At 47.7% G+C, this 15,252-nt stretch overlaps 1 protein-coding gene across 2 annotated transcripts in view; it reads left to right on the top strand.

Annotated features, from left to right (window-relative positions):
• ARL15 (ARF like GTPase 15) overlaps nucleotides 1-15,252 on the top strand; it is a 96,953-nt gene that overhangs the window by 19,250 nt on the left and 62,451 nt on the right. For both annotated transcript variants that reach the window (XM_068107618.2, XM_068107619.2), the window contains exons 2-3: nucleotides 5,705-5,849; nucleotides 6,382-6,441. In XM_068107618.2, coding sequence (XP_067963719.2) covers nucleotides 5,705-5,849; nucleotides 6,382-6,441 — 205 coding nt within the window. The remainder of the gene's footprint in view (nucleotides 1-5,704; nucleotides 5,850-6,381; nucleotides 6,442-15,252) is intronic.

Raw genomic sequence — 15,252 nt, 5'->3', positions numbered from 1 at the left:
TCGAGGTCCAAATGGGCCGGCTTGAGGCGGTCCACGGAGATATGGTCCGGTTTGCCGCCAATGTCGACGACGAACGACTTGTCGCCCCTCCTCAAGACCTGAAAAGGCCCATCGTACGGCGGCCGGAGCGGTCCCCGGTGCGCGTCGTTGCGCACAAAAACGTACTCCGCTGTGTGAAGCGCTGGGGGGACATGGGGTTGAGGACAGCCATGATGAGACGTGGGCACCGGGGCAAATCTCCTGGCGGCCTCCTAGAGGACCGAGCGTTGGCGAGCCGCGGACCAGGGGCCGGTGGCGTCGGGGATGAACTCCCCCGGCACGCGCAGTGGTTGGCCGTAGACCAGCTCGGTGGTAGAAGCCTGGAGGTCTTCTTTAGGGGCCGTCCGGAGGCCCAATAGCACCCACGGGAGCCTGTCAGCCCAACTGTCGTCCTGGAAGCTGGCCCTGAGAGTGGCCTTCATTGAGCGGTGGAACCTCTCGCACAAGCCGATGGCCTGGGGGTGGTAGGCCGTGGTGTGGTGAAGTTTGACCCCCAAGGCCTGAGCGACCGTGCCCCAAAGCTCAGAGGTGAACTGTGGGCCTCTGTCAGAGGAGATGTCCAAGGGGGCGCCGAAACAGGTGACCCAGGTGCCGATGAAGGCCTGCGCCACGTCGGCGGACGTCGTTGACGTCAGCGGGACGGCCTCCGGCCACCTGGTGGTCCTGGCCACCATCGTGAGGAGAAGGGGTGAAGCCCCGCGAGGGGGGAAGGGGTCCCACCAGGTCCACATTGACGTGGTCGAAACGCCGCGCGGGCACGTCGAATGGTGCCAACGGGGCATGGGTGTGCCGGTGGACCTTCGCACGCTGGCAGGCGACACAGGCGTTGGCCCAGTCGCGGACGTCCTTCCGGAGCCCGTGCCAGACGAATTTCGCTGCCACGAGCTTCTGCGACGCTTTCCGGCCCGGGTGGGAAAGGCTGTGGATGGCGTCAAAAACGAGCCGTTGCCATCCAGCGGGCACAATGGGACGAGGTTGGCCCAGGGAAACGTCGCACAGGAGAACTGTGCCTGTGTCCTTGAAGGGGACGTCGGACAACCGCAGGCCCGTGTCCGCTGTCCGGAGGGTGTGCACCGCGGGGTCGGAGATCTGGTCGGCCGCCATGTGGGCATAGTCCACGCCGAGGTGGACGGCGCCCGCGACGGACCGGGAACCGGGAGAGGCAATCGGCCACAGCATTGTCCTTGCCCGCGACGTGCCGGATGTCCGTCGTGAATTCGGACATGGCGGAGAGGTGACGCTGCTGACGAGCTGACCACGGCTCTGAGACCTTGGCCATGGCGAAGACCAGGGGTTTGTGGTCCACAAACGCCGTGAATGGGCGGCCCTCTAAAAGGTGGCGGAAGTGGCGAACCGCCAGGTAAAGGCCGAGGAGCTCGTGGTCGAACGTGCTGTATTTGCGCTCGTTAGGGTGGAGCTGCCGGCTGAAGAAGGCCAGCGGTTGCCAAGCCCCGTTAACCCACTGCTCGTGCACGGCGCCCACCGCGTAGTCGGAAGCGTCCGTGGTAAGGGCGATGGGTGCGTCGAGCGCCGGGTACGCCAGCATGGTTGCATTGGCGAGGGCCAGCTGAGCGCCCGTGAACGCCTCGGCCATCTCCTCGGTCCAGGTGATGTCGTGCTTGGCCGGCTTACCCCTGAGGGCCTCATACAGGGGGCGCATGAGTTGGGCGGCGCGAGGCACGAACCGGTGGTAGAAGTTCACCATACCCAAAAACTCCTGCAGGGCCTTGACGGAGCGGGGGCACGGGAAACTTTTAACGGCCTCCACCTTGGTCGGCAGCGGAATGGCCCCGCGCTTCGTGATGCGGTGTCCCAGGAAGTCGATGGCAGCCACGCCAAACTGGCATTTCTCCGGGTTGATGATGAGGCCGTGCCGGCTGAGGTGCTCAAAAAGCGTGCGCAGGTGAAGGAGGTGCTCCGCCCGGTAAGTGCTGGCGATGAGAATGTCATCCAGGTCGACGAACAGAAAGGTGAGATCACGCAGCACACTCTCCATCAGCCGCTGGAAGGCCTGGGCCGCGTTCTTAAGGCCGAATGGCATTCGGAGGAACTCAGAGGCCAGAGGGTGTAATTACAGCCGTCTTCGGAACGTCGGCCGGCCGGACAGGTACCTGGTGGTAGCCCCGAATAAGGTCGACCTTGGAGAAGATCACCCGCCCCGCCAAACGGGCGGAAAAGTCCTGGATATGCGGTATCGGGTTCCGGTCGGGGGTGGTGGCGTCGTTGAGGCGGCGATAATCGCCGCACGGTCGCCATCCGCCACCCGGTTTGGGTACGATGTGCAGGGGCGAGGCCCACGCGCTGTTCGAGCGCCGCACAATGCCCAACCGCTCCAGCGCGTCGAAATCCACCTTTGCCATGGCGAGTTTGGCAGGGTCGAGGCGACGAGCCCTGGCGTAGACCGGTGGACCAGTGGTTGGGATGTGGTGTTCGACGCCGTGTTTGACGGCGACGGCCGAAAACGTCGGCCGCGTGAGGGCGGGGAACTCAGCGAGGAGGTGGGTGAAGTCGTTCGCGGCCGGGAGCGCGCAGGCTGGCTTGGTTGGTGCGCAGCCGCTCAACGAACAAGCGAGAGAGCTGAAGGTCTCTGCGTTGACGAGCCGATGACGTTTTACGTCAACCAAAAGTCCATGGGCGCAAAGTAAATCCACACCCAACAAAGCCATGGGCACGTTCGCCGTGACGAAATCCCACTCGAAACGCTGGCCTCCGAAGCAGAGTGCGACGCTGCGTGAACCGAAGGTGCGGATAGAGGAGCCGTTTGCGGCGACCAAGGCGGGGCCGCAAAGCGCGGCCTGCTTGTCCTGCCCCAAGGCGGGCGGGTATAACGCTCACCTGAGCTCCCGTATCACATAGGAAACGTCGCCCGGACGCGGTGTCCGTAATGAACAAAAGCCTGCCGGAATGGCCGACGCTCATGGCAGGAAGCGAGCGCCGGCCTGGTCGTTTCCCGACCCGCCGAAAGTGCATGGTGGGCGACACGTTCTGGCCTTCTGCCCGAACCTGGCGTGGTAGTAGCACATGGTCCGCCCCGGTGGTGGCCGCGGCGCCGGTCGTGGCGGGTGCGGCCGACGGGGTGTCATGGCGGCCGCAAGGGGCGCTGAATCGGCCGGTGGCAGCGCCGGTCGTGGCGAGGGCCTTGCCTCGGCCGGACCAGGGTTCCAGGCGGCCGCTCTGAAGTGCCGCCCGGCTGAGAAAAATTTGTCGGCTTCCTTAGCCAGGGCGCGAGGGTCCTTGATTGTAGAGTTAGCCAAAGCTAAGCGTACCTGCCCGGGTAGCTGTCGGAGAAACAGCTCGCGAAAGAGGAAATCTGGGCGGTGTTCGCCGAGCAGGGAGAGCATGTGGTCCATGCGCTCGGATGGTCGAGCCTCCCCGAGCTCAGGCAGATCGAGCAGCTGTCGCGCGCGTTCGGCCTCAGTGAGGTCAAACGTACCGAGGAGTAGTCGTTTGAGTGCGCCGTACTTGTCGGCGGGCTCCGTAGAAGGCTCAAGACCCAGGAGGCGGTGGCGGCGTTTAGCGCGGAGACCACATGGTGGAAGCGAGTCTTGTCCGCCGTGATGTGCCGCAGAGCGAACTGGGACTCCGCTTGGGCAAACCAGACGGCCGCGTGCGATTCCCAGAAGCCAGGGAGTTTCAAAGCAACGGTCGACTTCATTGCCGTGTTCTTAAAAGAGGTCACCAATGTGGAGCTGTGCTCCCACGTCGAACTCCAACAATATGGACGCGACAACGAGCTGAGTTTCACAGAGCTGTTTATTCCGAGCTCGGCACGAATGCACTGAAAATGGCTACCCCGAGCGGCAATATATATTTCAAATTCAAACAGTAAGCCACGCCTCTCAACGGGGCGTGGTATGCAATCTGAGTGACCGCCCGCTGATTACGTCACCGGCCGGTACAAGAGAATTGTGTCCGGTAACCGCTACTCCCTCAAACTTTTGTGAAATCGTACTAGTCCAACTTGACCCACGGCGGGAGTATGCGCTCTACTGAGTGGCGTTCTAGTTATTCCCGCCAGGGAGTAATGCATTCGATTGTGTCCGTTCGTGTGTTTGTGAACAAGATGGCTGGAAAAGTTCTGAACGGATTTGGATGAAAGTTGGTGGGATGATTGCACTTGGGATAAGGAAGAATTGATTAGTTTTTGGTGAAGCTCAGGATATTATTCCGGATCCAGGCATTTTTAAAAGGTTTTTTTTTTACCATTGGAAGATAGGGCTCCAACTTGACCCACGGCGGGAGTATGCACTCTACTGAGTGGCGTTCTAGTTATATATTATGCACATCGAATCCAGGAGGTGGTAATTGCGCGGTAAATTTGAATGCGGTTGGAGCCGATAAATTCGGCTTGTAGACATTTCGGCGCATGTGTGGAACCGATAGAATCGGCTTGTAAACTCCAGAGAGTTAAACATTAATATAACGCTTAAGGAATGGCCGATGCTGCTCAATAAACGATTATATTTGTGAAAAACAACGATGTATGATGTGTCCATGACACAGTACAAGGGTCATCTGAATAGTTTGGCCATCCCCCGACAACATGGTCCACATTGTACAGATGGAAACTTTATCCAATCAGATAATTTCCTCTCATCGTCATTGTCTTCAATGCCCTCCATCCAGTGGTTTACCAACGTTTTTATCCCAGCACAGAACTCTGGATTTCATGTACTTCTTCCACATCACCGTAAATGTAACACCCGTTTGGATGTTTTCACTGACGCCTTCTGCCATGGTCATGTCCTTGGTACAAGATACCATTATTAGTTTATCTGGAATTAAAATTCCAGATAACGTATCGTCATTGAGCATCATCCCTCCGTCTGTCCGTCCGCCCGTCACCTTTTTTGACTTTTCCGGCCAAACCACTGGGCTGATCCGGCTGAAATTTGGCAGCAGGGTTCCGCTCCTGACTGGTAACGGGGATTGCAAAGCTCGTTCTGGTCACATGACCAGAAGTGTGTCAAAATGGCCGACTCAGTAAATTCTTTCAAAAATGTTTTTCTCCAGACCCACCAGTCAGAATGCTTCCAAATTTGGGATACCACATTAATGCAGGGTAGAGATGTTAAATCGCAGAGGTCATGCCGGTCACTTGACCGTAAGTGTGTCAAAATAGCCGACTTAGTAAATTCCTTCAAAAATCTTTTTCTCCAGACCCACCAGTCAGAATTCTACAAAATTTGAGTTTAAATTTTAGGACAGGGTCCTGATGTTAAATTGTAAAGGCCATGCCGATCACGTGACTGGAAGTGTGTACAACATTGGCCCAGGGCTCAGATAAGCTCGGGGTCCAGTGGTCGGTCCTATTTTTTAAAATTCCTGAACCACAATTTGGGAAGCTATATGCAAGATATCCAGACGTATCGGAAAATAATGAGACTATATATGATGCAATTCCACGATTACCATAATGTTTCACTGAGAAATATGCAAACACTTCTGTGGCATCTGTCAAACATTTTCATGCTGTACTTTGAAATGGACAAAAGTCCAAGTTGTATGCAGTACTCTTACAGCACACGTTTTCTGATATCCAATATGTCGCATTCAAACCACTGACCTGCAGCTGACTGTTTGAATGGTTTCAACCCTTGAATATGAGTATATGCACGCAGTTATCATGTTTCTCAGGTATATTCTTGCACGAGTGTGTCTGCAGTGTTACCAGGTGTTGTGCTGCAAGGACCCTCCTGCAAGCTGCCTGGAGTATGATATTGTGTGCATTGGACTTACCAATGCGGGAAAGAGCACGCTGCTATGCCAGTTACTTGATGAAAACACAGATACCGTCATCCCTACGACAGGTATAGAATACAGATGGCATCATATTTAGCACTGATGGAGAACGCAGGTGGTGTCTTGTCTACATGCAGACTCCTTAAACCTTAGATCTACAGTAATCTCTATACCCTGATGAGGCTCTGTCTTGTTTCCTTTTTTTCCCCCTTTTGGGAGTGGATAGAGTGACGTTATAGAGGCAAAGGCGCTTGAGACGATGGCTTATTGTCAACATTGTACACGTAACATTGACTACTAGAAGCACAGTAACCCTGATGTTAAAAGGTCATGATGTGAACCTTAGAACTGTCAGGGTTCCAAAGTGTTGCCAAAAGTGAAAGATGAGAATTTTAACTGCAGTTTGAATTTTTTTTTTTAATGGATATTTTTTCTCTTTGAAGATTGTTTTTGTTTTTTTGTTTTTCCAACCGAATGGACGTGCGTGAGTGCACTGCTAATTCTGCTGATTTTTGACCATGGAAATGTATGCTGTTGTGTGGGTTAAATGTTTTGCTGTATTCCACCACATTTTCGCATTTCACTTTGTTTCTTTTTCAGGATTTAACATCAGGGCTGTGCAGTTTGAGACGGCTATTTTGAATGTCAAAGAACTTGGAGGTAAATCTTCCTTTTTATGAAGTACTGTCATTTCTCGACAATGTATTATTGCGTTTTTTTTAAGCGGTGAAACCGCTTCAATATTTGGCTATGTCCTTCCTTCCATACGTCCGTCAAAAAAGAAGAAGAAGAAGAAGAAGAACCTTTGTAACCCACTGTGTTTAATTCTAAAGGGTTCTAAAGTGTAATTCTAGCAGATTCTATCGGGTAATTCTAAAGGGTTCTAAAGGGTAATTATATTGGGTTCTAAAGGGTAATTCTAATGGGTTTCGTTCGTTTCTAGGCTTTGCCTATTTCATATTAAAAATGCCAAACTGAACCACTTTCTTCGGACATGGGTGCGGTTTTTGTTTTTCAAAGAAATGGGAAGAGTTGAACTTTTATGAAAGGTACAGTCGTGCTTTGCACCTAATTCAAATGAATATGCTCTCAGGCTCTAAGGCATGGGCATATGCTGTGACACTGAGTAAATGAAAATAGGAATTTGACTTGGGGAAAGTAGGAGCAACAAGGCGATTGGTTAAGTTAGGGAAGATGAGTTTTCAATTAAAACAAATGCTGCAATTTCTAATGGTCATGGAGAAATTTTGTACGTAAACTGCATGCAGGACAAGAACATACAACAAACAAGATATTGTGATCACACAGCGATTGCCAAAGGTAAGCTTTCCCCGAGCGGGTGACACTTACCCATGGCAATTGCCCGTGACCTAATTTTGGCCCATGATCCAATGATAGCCTTTTTTTTTTGGGCCATCATATGACCTTGACCTTAAACATTTATGGATGGAGTGTAAATTAAGAAAATATGCCGCCATCGACAATCTATCCATAAAACCCAACATCATGAGAATGGAAGAAAATTATTCAAGTTATGGTCAGAAAACGGTTTCTTGTTAATTAGGCCACAATCTGAAAAAAGTAGGCCAAACACTCAAATCAAATATCAGGCACACAACCTCGGTGCAGGTATGCTGTTATGTTGCAAGAACATCTTGGAAGACAAAGTGGTCTTTGGGATTATCTCTGACTCCACTCTGCATGCACTGTCCTCACTCCGCCATACCCCCAAGAGTTCCTCTGGCTACGGCTTCCCCTCCGCTCCCATTGGCAGGATTGAGCGATGACAAATAACTTTTTTTCAGACCGTGACTTTCCGTGTCAATGGGACATTCACTCTCTCACCGCAACCATTTGACCCTGACCTTTAACTCAAAGGGGTATGATGTAAATTAAGTGTAAATGTGGCTTGCTCAAGGGTATTTAAAGGGGCAATTTTGTTCCGATCGGACACCCCTTAGTCGAGTTATGGTGAAAAATGTTAAAATGTCTATAATTGGGTCATGACCTCAAAAATTATGTCAAGATTAAAAAAAATTTATCTCAACAATGTAACTTTTTATTCCCATTATTGAGGCAAATGTTCTTCCAAAAGTCGCAGCCGGCTCTGAAGATACAGCTCAGAATTTGACAGCAAAAAAGGGAGAAAACCCTAAATGGTGGCTTCGTACTCCGAGGGGTATAAGGTCTTGACCTTTAACCCAGAGAGGTATGATGTAAATTAAGCTTAAATGTGGCTTTCTCTAGGGCCTATGTTATCTAATGAGGGCAATTTCATTCCGATCGAACACACCCTAGTCGAGTTATGGTAAAAACAGTTAAATGTTTCGTAAAAGACCCTCCTACCATACTAACCAACTGCTTATATACACCTCCACGATCTTTCGGGCTACGTTCCACCAGGTTTGTTAATCTGGTTGTATTGGTTTTTTTTTATTCCTTCTTTTTGATCTCTGTCTACAACTTAATCCTCCCAGCTGTGATGACAGTGATGACTCAATTTACATCTCCCCCTCCGACAACATTGACCAACATGTATCCACTCATCCCAAGCTCAAGTCACTTTAAGCTTTTGGGTCTCACTATCTGCCATGGAGCCTGGTGTTGGGCTAGCGGCTAGGGTGCCAGCTTAGGATCCAAGGATCCTGGGTTTGAATCCCGGTCGATCGCTGAATTAATGCCAGGGGGGTTGACTCAGCCTGTCATCCTTCCGAGGTCGGCGAATTGAGTACCAGTTCACTGGTAATTAATTCCCTGTGTGTCGTAAAAAGGCGACAAACAGGGTTGGCGGCAGGAAGGGCATCCGGCCGTAAAACATTGCTTCAAAAAGGGGACCCAAAAACAACAACAACCACGGTCCCCGAAAAAGGCCAACCCCCGCTTTGCGGGGAAAAATGGCCTCTAAAAGGTGTTTTTTCTTATCTGCCATGATCTTTCCTGGGAAAGCCACATTTCCAAGCTGGTCTCCAAGCTGCCGACTGGACATCCTCCATCATGCATGGTCCTTATTTGGCAAAACTGAGCTCTTAACTACATACAAAGCTTTCATCCGCAACTTGATAGAGTTTTGCTATCCTCTCTGGGCTGGTGCTCCTGCCTCACACCTAGCTCTGCTTCACGCCGTAGAAATCAAGGCTTTTAGAATCATTATCTCCAACGCTGAGGCTGTGTCAATGGGACATTCACTGTCAATGCAGGCAGGTCAGTGGTCCTTCTGTCTTCTACCGACTTCTCTCTGACCTTGCACCCACTGCTCTGTCTGTGCTCTGTCCCCCAACATTTCTGCATGGTGCTCAAGGACTGCTAGCCCTTGGGGTGAAACTGCCAAAATCAAGAATCACTTCTCACCTTAACTCTTTCATTCCTCTTTTTACCTGCCTCTGGAACAAACTACCACACTCTTTTCAATCTCACTCTTCCCTACAGGTCTTTGAAACAGCTCTTCACCACCATCTATATTATAATAGCCGTAGATGATTCTGTCTGTCTGTCTGTCTATCTGTTGGGTGTCTGTCCGGGGTGTGGCTTACTCGGTTTGCAGAGTAGCTCCACCCATAGCTCCACCCATTCTGGGAGTGGCTTCATATAATTATAAACAAATATCCACCATTTTATTAACTCGCATAGCTTTGAGTCCTGTTTTGTAGGCCCGTGGTGTCTTCCTCTCTCTCCCAGTTTTATTTCAAATCAAATTCGATAAATCATTTCATTTTTCACAGTCGCTAACATAGTTTTAGACTCGGTTGAAAAAAAACGGGAAGAAAATCCGATGAAAGTTGCCGTTTATAGAACGAAATGAATTCTCAAAGGCCTGTAACTTCAAGGCCATTGAGTCTCTCTCACGCCTTTATCTCCAATCTAACTCACCATATGATTTCATTTTTATCGATGGTTTTACTTTTAGACTCGGTGTCAGCAATAATTGAGAACAATCCACACACGCGGGAAAATGCAGAGATATATTTTTTAAAATCGCGTCATGGTGTATCATACACCGCCCAACATGACACCGCCGGCAATGTGTCGATATATATTAAAAATTCGCTTTTGCTTTTCCGTTATGATATATTACTATTTCGTTTGATGATAGTCGTCACAAAAACGTCAACAATGATGCCGACATATATTTCTTCGTTTTTATTTCATTCAACATATTAGCCGGAAGTAAAATATGTTTCAGGAAATTACCGAGAGATATTTCTTCGTTTTTTTTATTAGTTATGTGCGCATACACTTTAAATAGGTTTATTTGAAATCTTTAATTTTCCACAAACATTCCACACACGCGGGAAAATGCAGAGATATATTTTTTAAAATCGCGTCATGGTGTATCATACACCGCCCAACATGACACCGACGGAAATGTGTCGATATCTATTTTAAATTCGATATATCATTTCATTTTTCACAGTCGCTAACATAGTTTTAGACTCGGTTGAAAAAAAACGAGAAGAAAATCCGATGAAAGTTGCCGTTTATAGAACGAAATGAATTCTCAAATGCCTGTAACTTCAAGGCCATTGAGTCTCTCTCACGCCTTTATCTCCAATATAACTCACCATCATGGTTTTAGACTCGGTGTCAGCAACGCGGGAAAACGCAGAGATATATTTTTAAAAATACACCATATCACCGCCCAACAGCCAACAAGTATCATACACCGCCCAACATGACACAGACATCAACATTTCAACATTATCGCTTTTTCTTTAAACCGAGCCGAACCGAATAAACCGAGTGAATTCACCGTTTACCTTTGATGACAGTCGTCACAAAACGACATATATTTCTTCGTTTTTATTTCATTCAACATTTTTAGCCGGAAGTAAAATTACCGAGAAATTACCGAGTTCAGGAAATTACCGAGACATATTTCTTCGTTTTTTTATTTATTAGTTATTTGCGCATACACTTTAAATAGGTCTATTTGAAATATTAAATTTTCACAATGTAATTTACTTGCCATTTGTCATTTGATAATTATGAGACACTTCCTATTGAGGATCGTGACAATTCATGCGGTGCGTGGAAACTTCCATTTCCAAAATGGATGAAGAACGCAGACCTGAACAGGATGCAGCAAGAAAACGAATGAGAAGGGCGAACGAGTCCGTCGTCGAACGTCAATGCAGACTTGAACAGGATGCAGCCAGAAAACGAATGAGACGGGAGAACGAGTCCGTCGACGAACGTCAATGCAGACTTGAACAGGTTGCAGCAAGAAAACGAATGAGACAGGAGAACGAGACAGTTGAGGAACGTGAACACAGACTCGCACAGGATGCTGCTGCAACAACGATGAGGAGGGAGAACGAGACCCTCGACGAACGTGAACACAGACTCGCACAGGATGCTGCTGCAACAACGATGAGGAGGGAGAACGAGACCCTCGACGAACGTGAACACAGACTCGCACAGGATGCTGCTGCAACAACGATGAGGAGGGAGAACGAGACCCTCGACGAACGTGAACACAGACTCGCACAGGATGCTGCTGCAACAACGATGAGGAGGGAGAACGAGACCCTCGACGAACGTGAACACAGACTCGCACAGGATGCTGCTGCAACAACGATGAGGAGGGAGAACGAGACCCTCGACGAACGTGAACACAGACTCGCACAGGATGCTGCTGCAACAACGATGAGGAGGGAGAACGAGACCCTCGACGAACGTGAACACAGACTCGCACAGGATGCTGCTGCAACAACGATGAGGTGCGAGAACGAGACCGTCGATGAACGCCAACACAGACTCGCACGGCATGCTGAGCAACAAAGACGTTGGAGTGCTCAGCAAACACTAGGGCATTGCCCGTACGTGGGTGCCCGTTCCTTGCCAAAAAAAAAAAAAACGACTGCCTGACTGACCAACGACTGCCTGATCGTATCTGTGTAGAAGACAACATGTCTTTAGCAGAGGCTGTTTTTGGTAATTTGAACGAAATCCATTCAAACTATGATGCGCTGGCACAACGAGCCGTGTTGTGTCCAAAGAATGAATCCACATTTGTGATCAACGATGAGATACTGGATGCATTTCCTGGGGAAGAAAAGACGTACTTCAGCGCTGATTCCATTGTCTGTGATGACCCTGAAGAGGCACTAAATTATCCTATGGAATTCCTAAATCAATTAACTCCTTCTGGAATGCCATTGCACAAACTTCGTCTCAAAGATGGTGCTGTCATCATGTTACTCCGTAACTTTGATCCGAAACAGGGACTGTGCAATGGTGCAAGATTGGTTGTTAAAAGATTGTTGCCTAACATAATAGATGGAGAAATAATTTCTGGCAGTCACAAAGGAACACGCACATTTTTACCCAGGATTAGTATTGCACCTTCCGATACAACACTACCATTCGTACTCAAACGCCATCAATTTCCAGTTCGTGTGGCATTCTCTTTCTCAATAAACAAGAGTCAAGGTCAAACATTACACAAAGTTGGGATTTACCTACCAGAACCCGTCTTCAGCCATGGCCAATTATATGTTGCATTGTCGCGTGCTAAACGATTTGAGGATGTCAAGGTAAAGGTAGTCAGTAATGGCCAACAGGGAAAAATTGATGGCCGCAGTGGAATCTTCACCCGTAATGTTGTTTACCCGGAGGTCCTGCAGTGACACCATTCAGGCAACAAAAGGAGGTCACGAAGGAAAATAGTTAATTACTCCGACACATTTAGTTGCGGTGATTGAAAAATCACCGGACTATTGTTGCTGTTTTGATGCTTTTTACTGCTGTTTTGATGCTTTTTCACTGCTGTTTTGATGCTTTTTCAGTGCTGTTTTTTCACAGCTGTTCTGATGCTTTTTCACTGCTGTTTTGATGCTTTTTCACTGCTGTTTTGATGCTTTTTCAGCTGTTTTGATGCTTTTTCACTGCTGTTTTGACGCTTTCCACTGTTGTTTTGATGCTTTTTCACTGCTGTTTTGATGTTGTTTCACAGCTGTTCTGATGCTTTTTTGCCGTTTTGCCTAAAAATCTCATTTCAAAAAAAAAAATTCCAAAAAAATCTCACAATGATGACATATAATTCAACGAAAACGTTGAAGCAACCGCATAATATTACGGTGATGTTTAACTCTGAGTGAGAATAGTTCTAAATTTTTAAAACTTTCTTCTGATATTTGTGATTTCTTTCAAACAAACTGTATTTCCCATCTACACGGGCATGTATGTATTCCTATTAACGTTATGTAAAGTACATAAATTGTGTGGATTACATCATTTGTGGATGTGATCAATTATTGCCAGTAACCATTTTATATAACTGAATGTGCAGGTGCAGCATCTAACTCAATATGTCGAAATGTCACACACATCCATGCCCGTGGCATGTTTATTTGAAATCTTTAATTTTCACAATGTAATATATTTGTCATTTGATGATGACGAGACACTTCCTCTTGACTCGTGACAATTCATGCGTTGCGTGGAAACTTCCATTTCCAAAATGAATGACACAGTCGATGAAGAACGACTCGGTGTCAGCAACGCAGGAAAATGCAGAGATATATTTTTTAAAATACACCATGTCACCGCCCAACAGCCAACAAGTATCATACACCGCCCAACATGACACAGACAGCAACATGTCGACATTATCGCTTTTTCTTTAAACCGAGTGAACCGAGCCGAACCGAATACACCGAGTGAATTCACCGAGCGAATTTCATCCAATTCCACCGAGTTTTTTTTTTGTTTGTTTGTTTTTTGTATACTGAATCGAGGCTCGTGAAAGAGCTAACATTTACTTCACAAACAAATCAACCAGACAAACAAAATACCCAAAAAGAGGGAGCGGAAAACAAGATGGGGAGAGAAGGGGAAGCACACAAACACAACATTTGAGAGCAGGGAGATGTGTGGAAGGGAGAGGGCTTGGGGGGAGGAGGCGTGGGAAGGGGGGGGGGGGGGGAGGGTGGAGAGAAACCGAGAGATATTTCTTCGTTTTTATTTTATTAGTTACCAGCAGAAGTACCCAGCGTTGCCGGGCGGGGGAGGGGGGAAGGGCACGTACACTTTAAACATGTATATACATGTGGGATGTGGTATATATACATGTGGGACATGTGTACGTGTGTGTGTGTACGTGTGTGTGTGTGTGTGTGCGCGTGTGTGTGTGTGTGTGTGTGTGTGTGTGTGTGTGTGTGTGTGTGTGTGTGTGTGTGTGTGTGTGTGTGTGTGTGTGTGTGTGTGTGTGTGTGTGTGTGTGTGTGTGTGTGTGTGTGTGTGTGTGTGTGTGTGTGTAGGCTAACCCCCGCTCTAGCAGGGAAAATGGCCTTAAAATGCATGTTGTTGTTGTATGTGTATATATGTCTGTGTGTGTGTGTATATGTGTCTGTACGTGTGTGTGTGTGTGTGTGTGTGTGTGTGTGTGTGTGTGTGTGTGTGTGTGTGTGTGTGTATATATGTGTATAATGTGCATATATGTGTATATGTGGATACATATGTGTATACATATTTGCATATGTGTCTGTATGTGTGTGTGTGTGTGTGTGTGTGCATGTGTGTCGATGTACGTGTGTGTGTATGTGTATATGTGTGTGGGTGTATATGTGTGTGTGTGTGTGTGTGTATATGTAAACATGGGCCGGTGTGTGTGTAAAGTGTGAGGAGGTATTGGAGAGGAAAATGCAGAGATATATTTTTAAATCGCGCCATGATGATAAACGAAAATACACCGCCTAAAATAAGAGTCGACATATATTTAAAATTCGTCACACACATCCATGCCCGTGGGATTCCCACGGGTGGGAATCCCACGGGCATGGATGTGTGTGACATTTCGACATATTGAGTTAGAAGCTGCGCCTGCACATTCAGTTATATAAAATGGTTACTGGCAATTGATCACATCCACAAATGATGTAGTCCACACAATTTATGTACTTTACATAACGTTAATAGGAATACATGCCCGTGTAGATGGGAATGACATATAATTCACCGAAAACGTTGAAGCAACCGCATAATATTACGGTGATGTTTAACTCTGAGTGAGAATAGTTCTAAATTTTAAAAACTTTCTTCTGATATTTGTGATTTATTTCAAACAAACTGTATTTCCCATCTACACGGGCATGTATTCCTATTAACGTTATGTAAAGTACATAAATTGTGTGGACTACATCATTTGTGGATGTGATCAATTGCCAGTAACCATTTTATATAACTGAATGTGCAGGCGCAGCATCTAACTCAATATGTCGAAATGTCACACACATCCGTGCCCGTGGGATTCCCACGGGTGACCCCGCTAGTCTCATATATTCCCCATCCAAAACCATGATATTTTCTACCCCTGTTAATCCACCCCAAATCCACGTACATCAAATAACCTGTTTTCTTTCCTGAAAGTCCCTGTAGTATCCGTTTTGTTTATCCCATGTACTCTCCTCCAACCCTCTTTCACAGATCTCCTGATGTCTCTGTTCCCTACTATTGTTGTGCTTCCCTCTCTCA

This window comes from Myxine glutinosa, chromosome 2 (genome assembly GCF_964187855.1).
Source record: "Myxine glutinosa chromosome 2, kmMyxGlut1.1, whole genome shotgun sequence".
In the NCBI taxonomy this organism is placed as follows: domain Eukaryota; kingdom Metazoa; phylum Chordata; class Myxini; order Myxiniformes; family Myxinidae; genus Myxine; species Myxine glutinosa.
The sequence above is the reverse complement of the archived record's forward strand: the minus strand, read 5'-3'. Positions and strand labels throughout refer to the sequence as shown.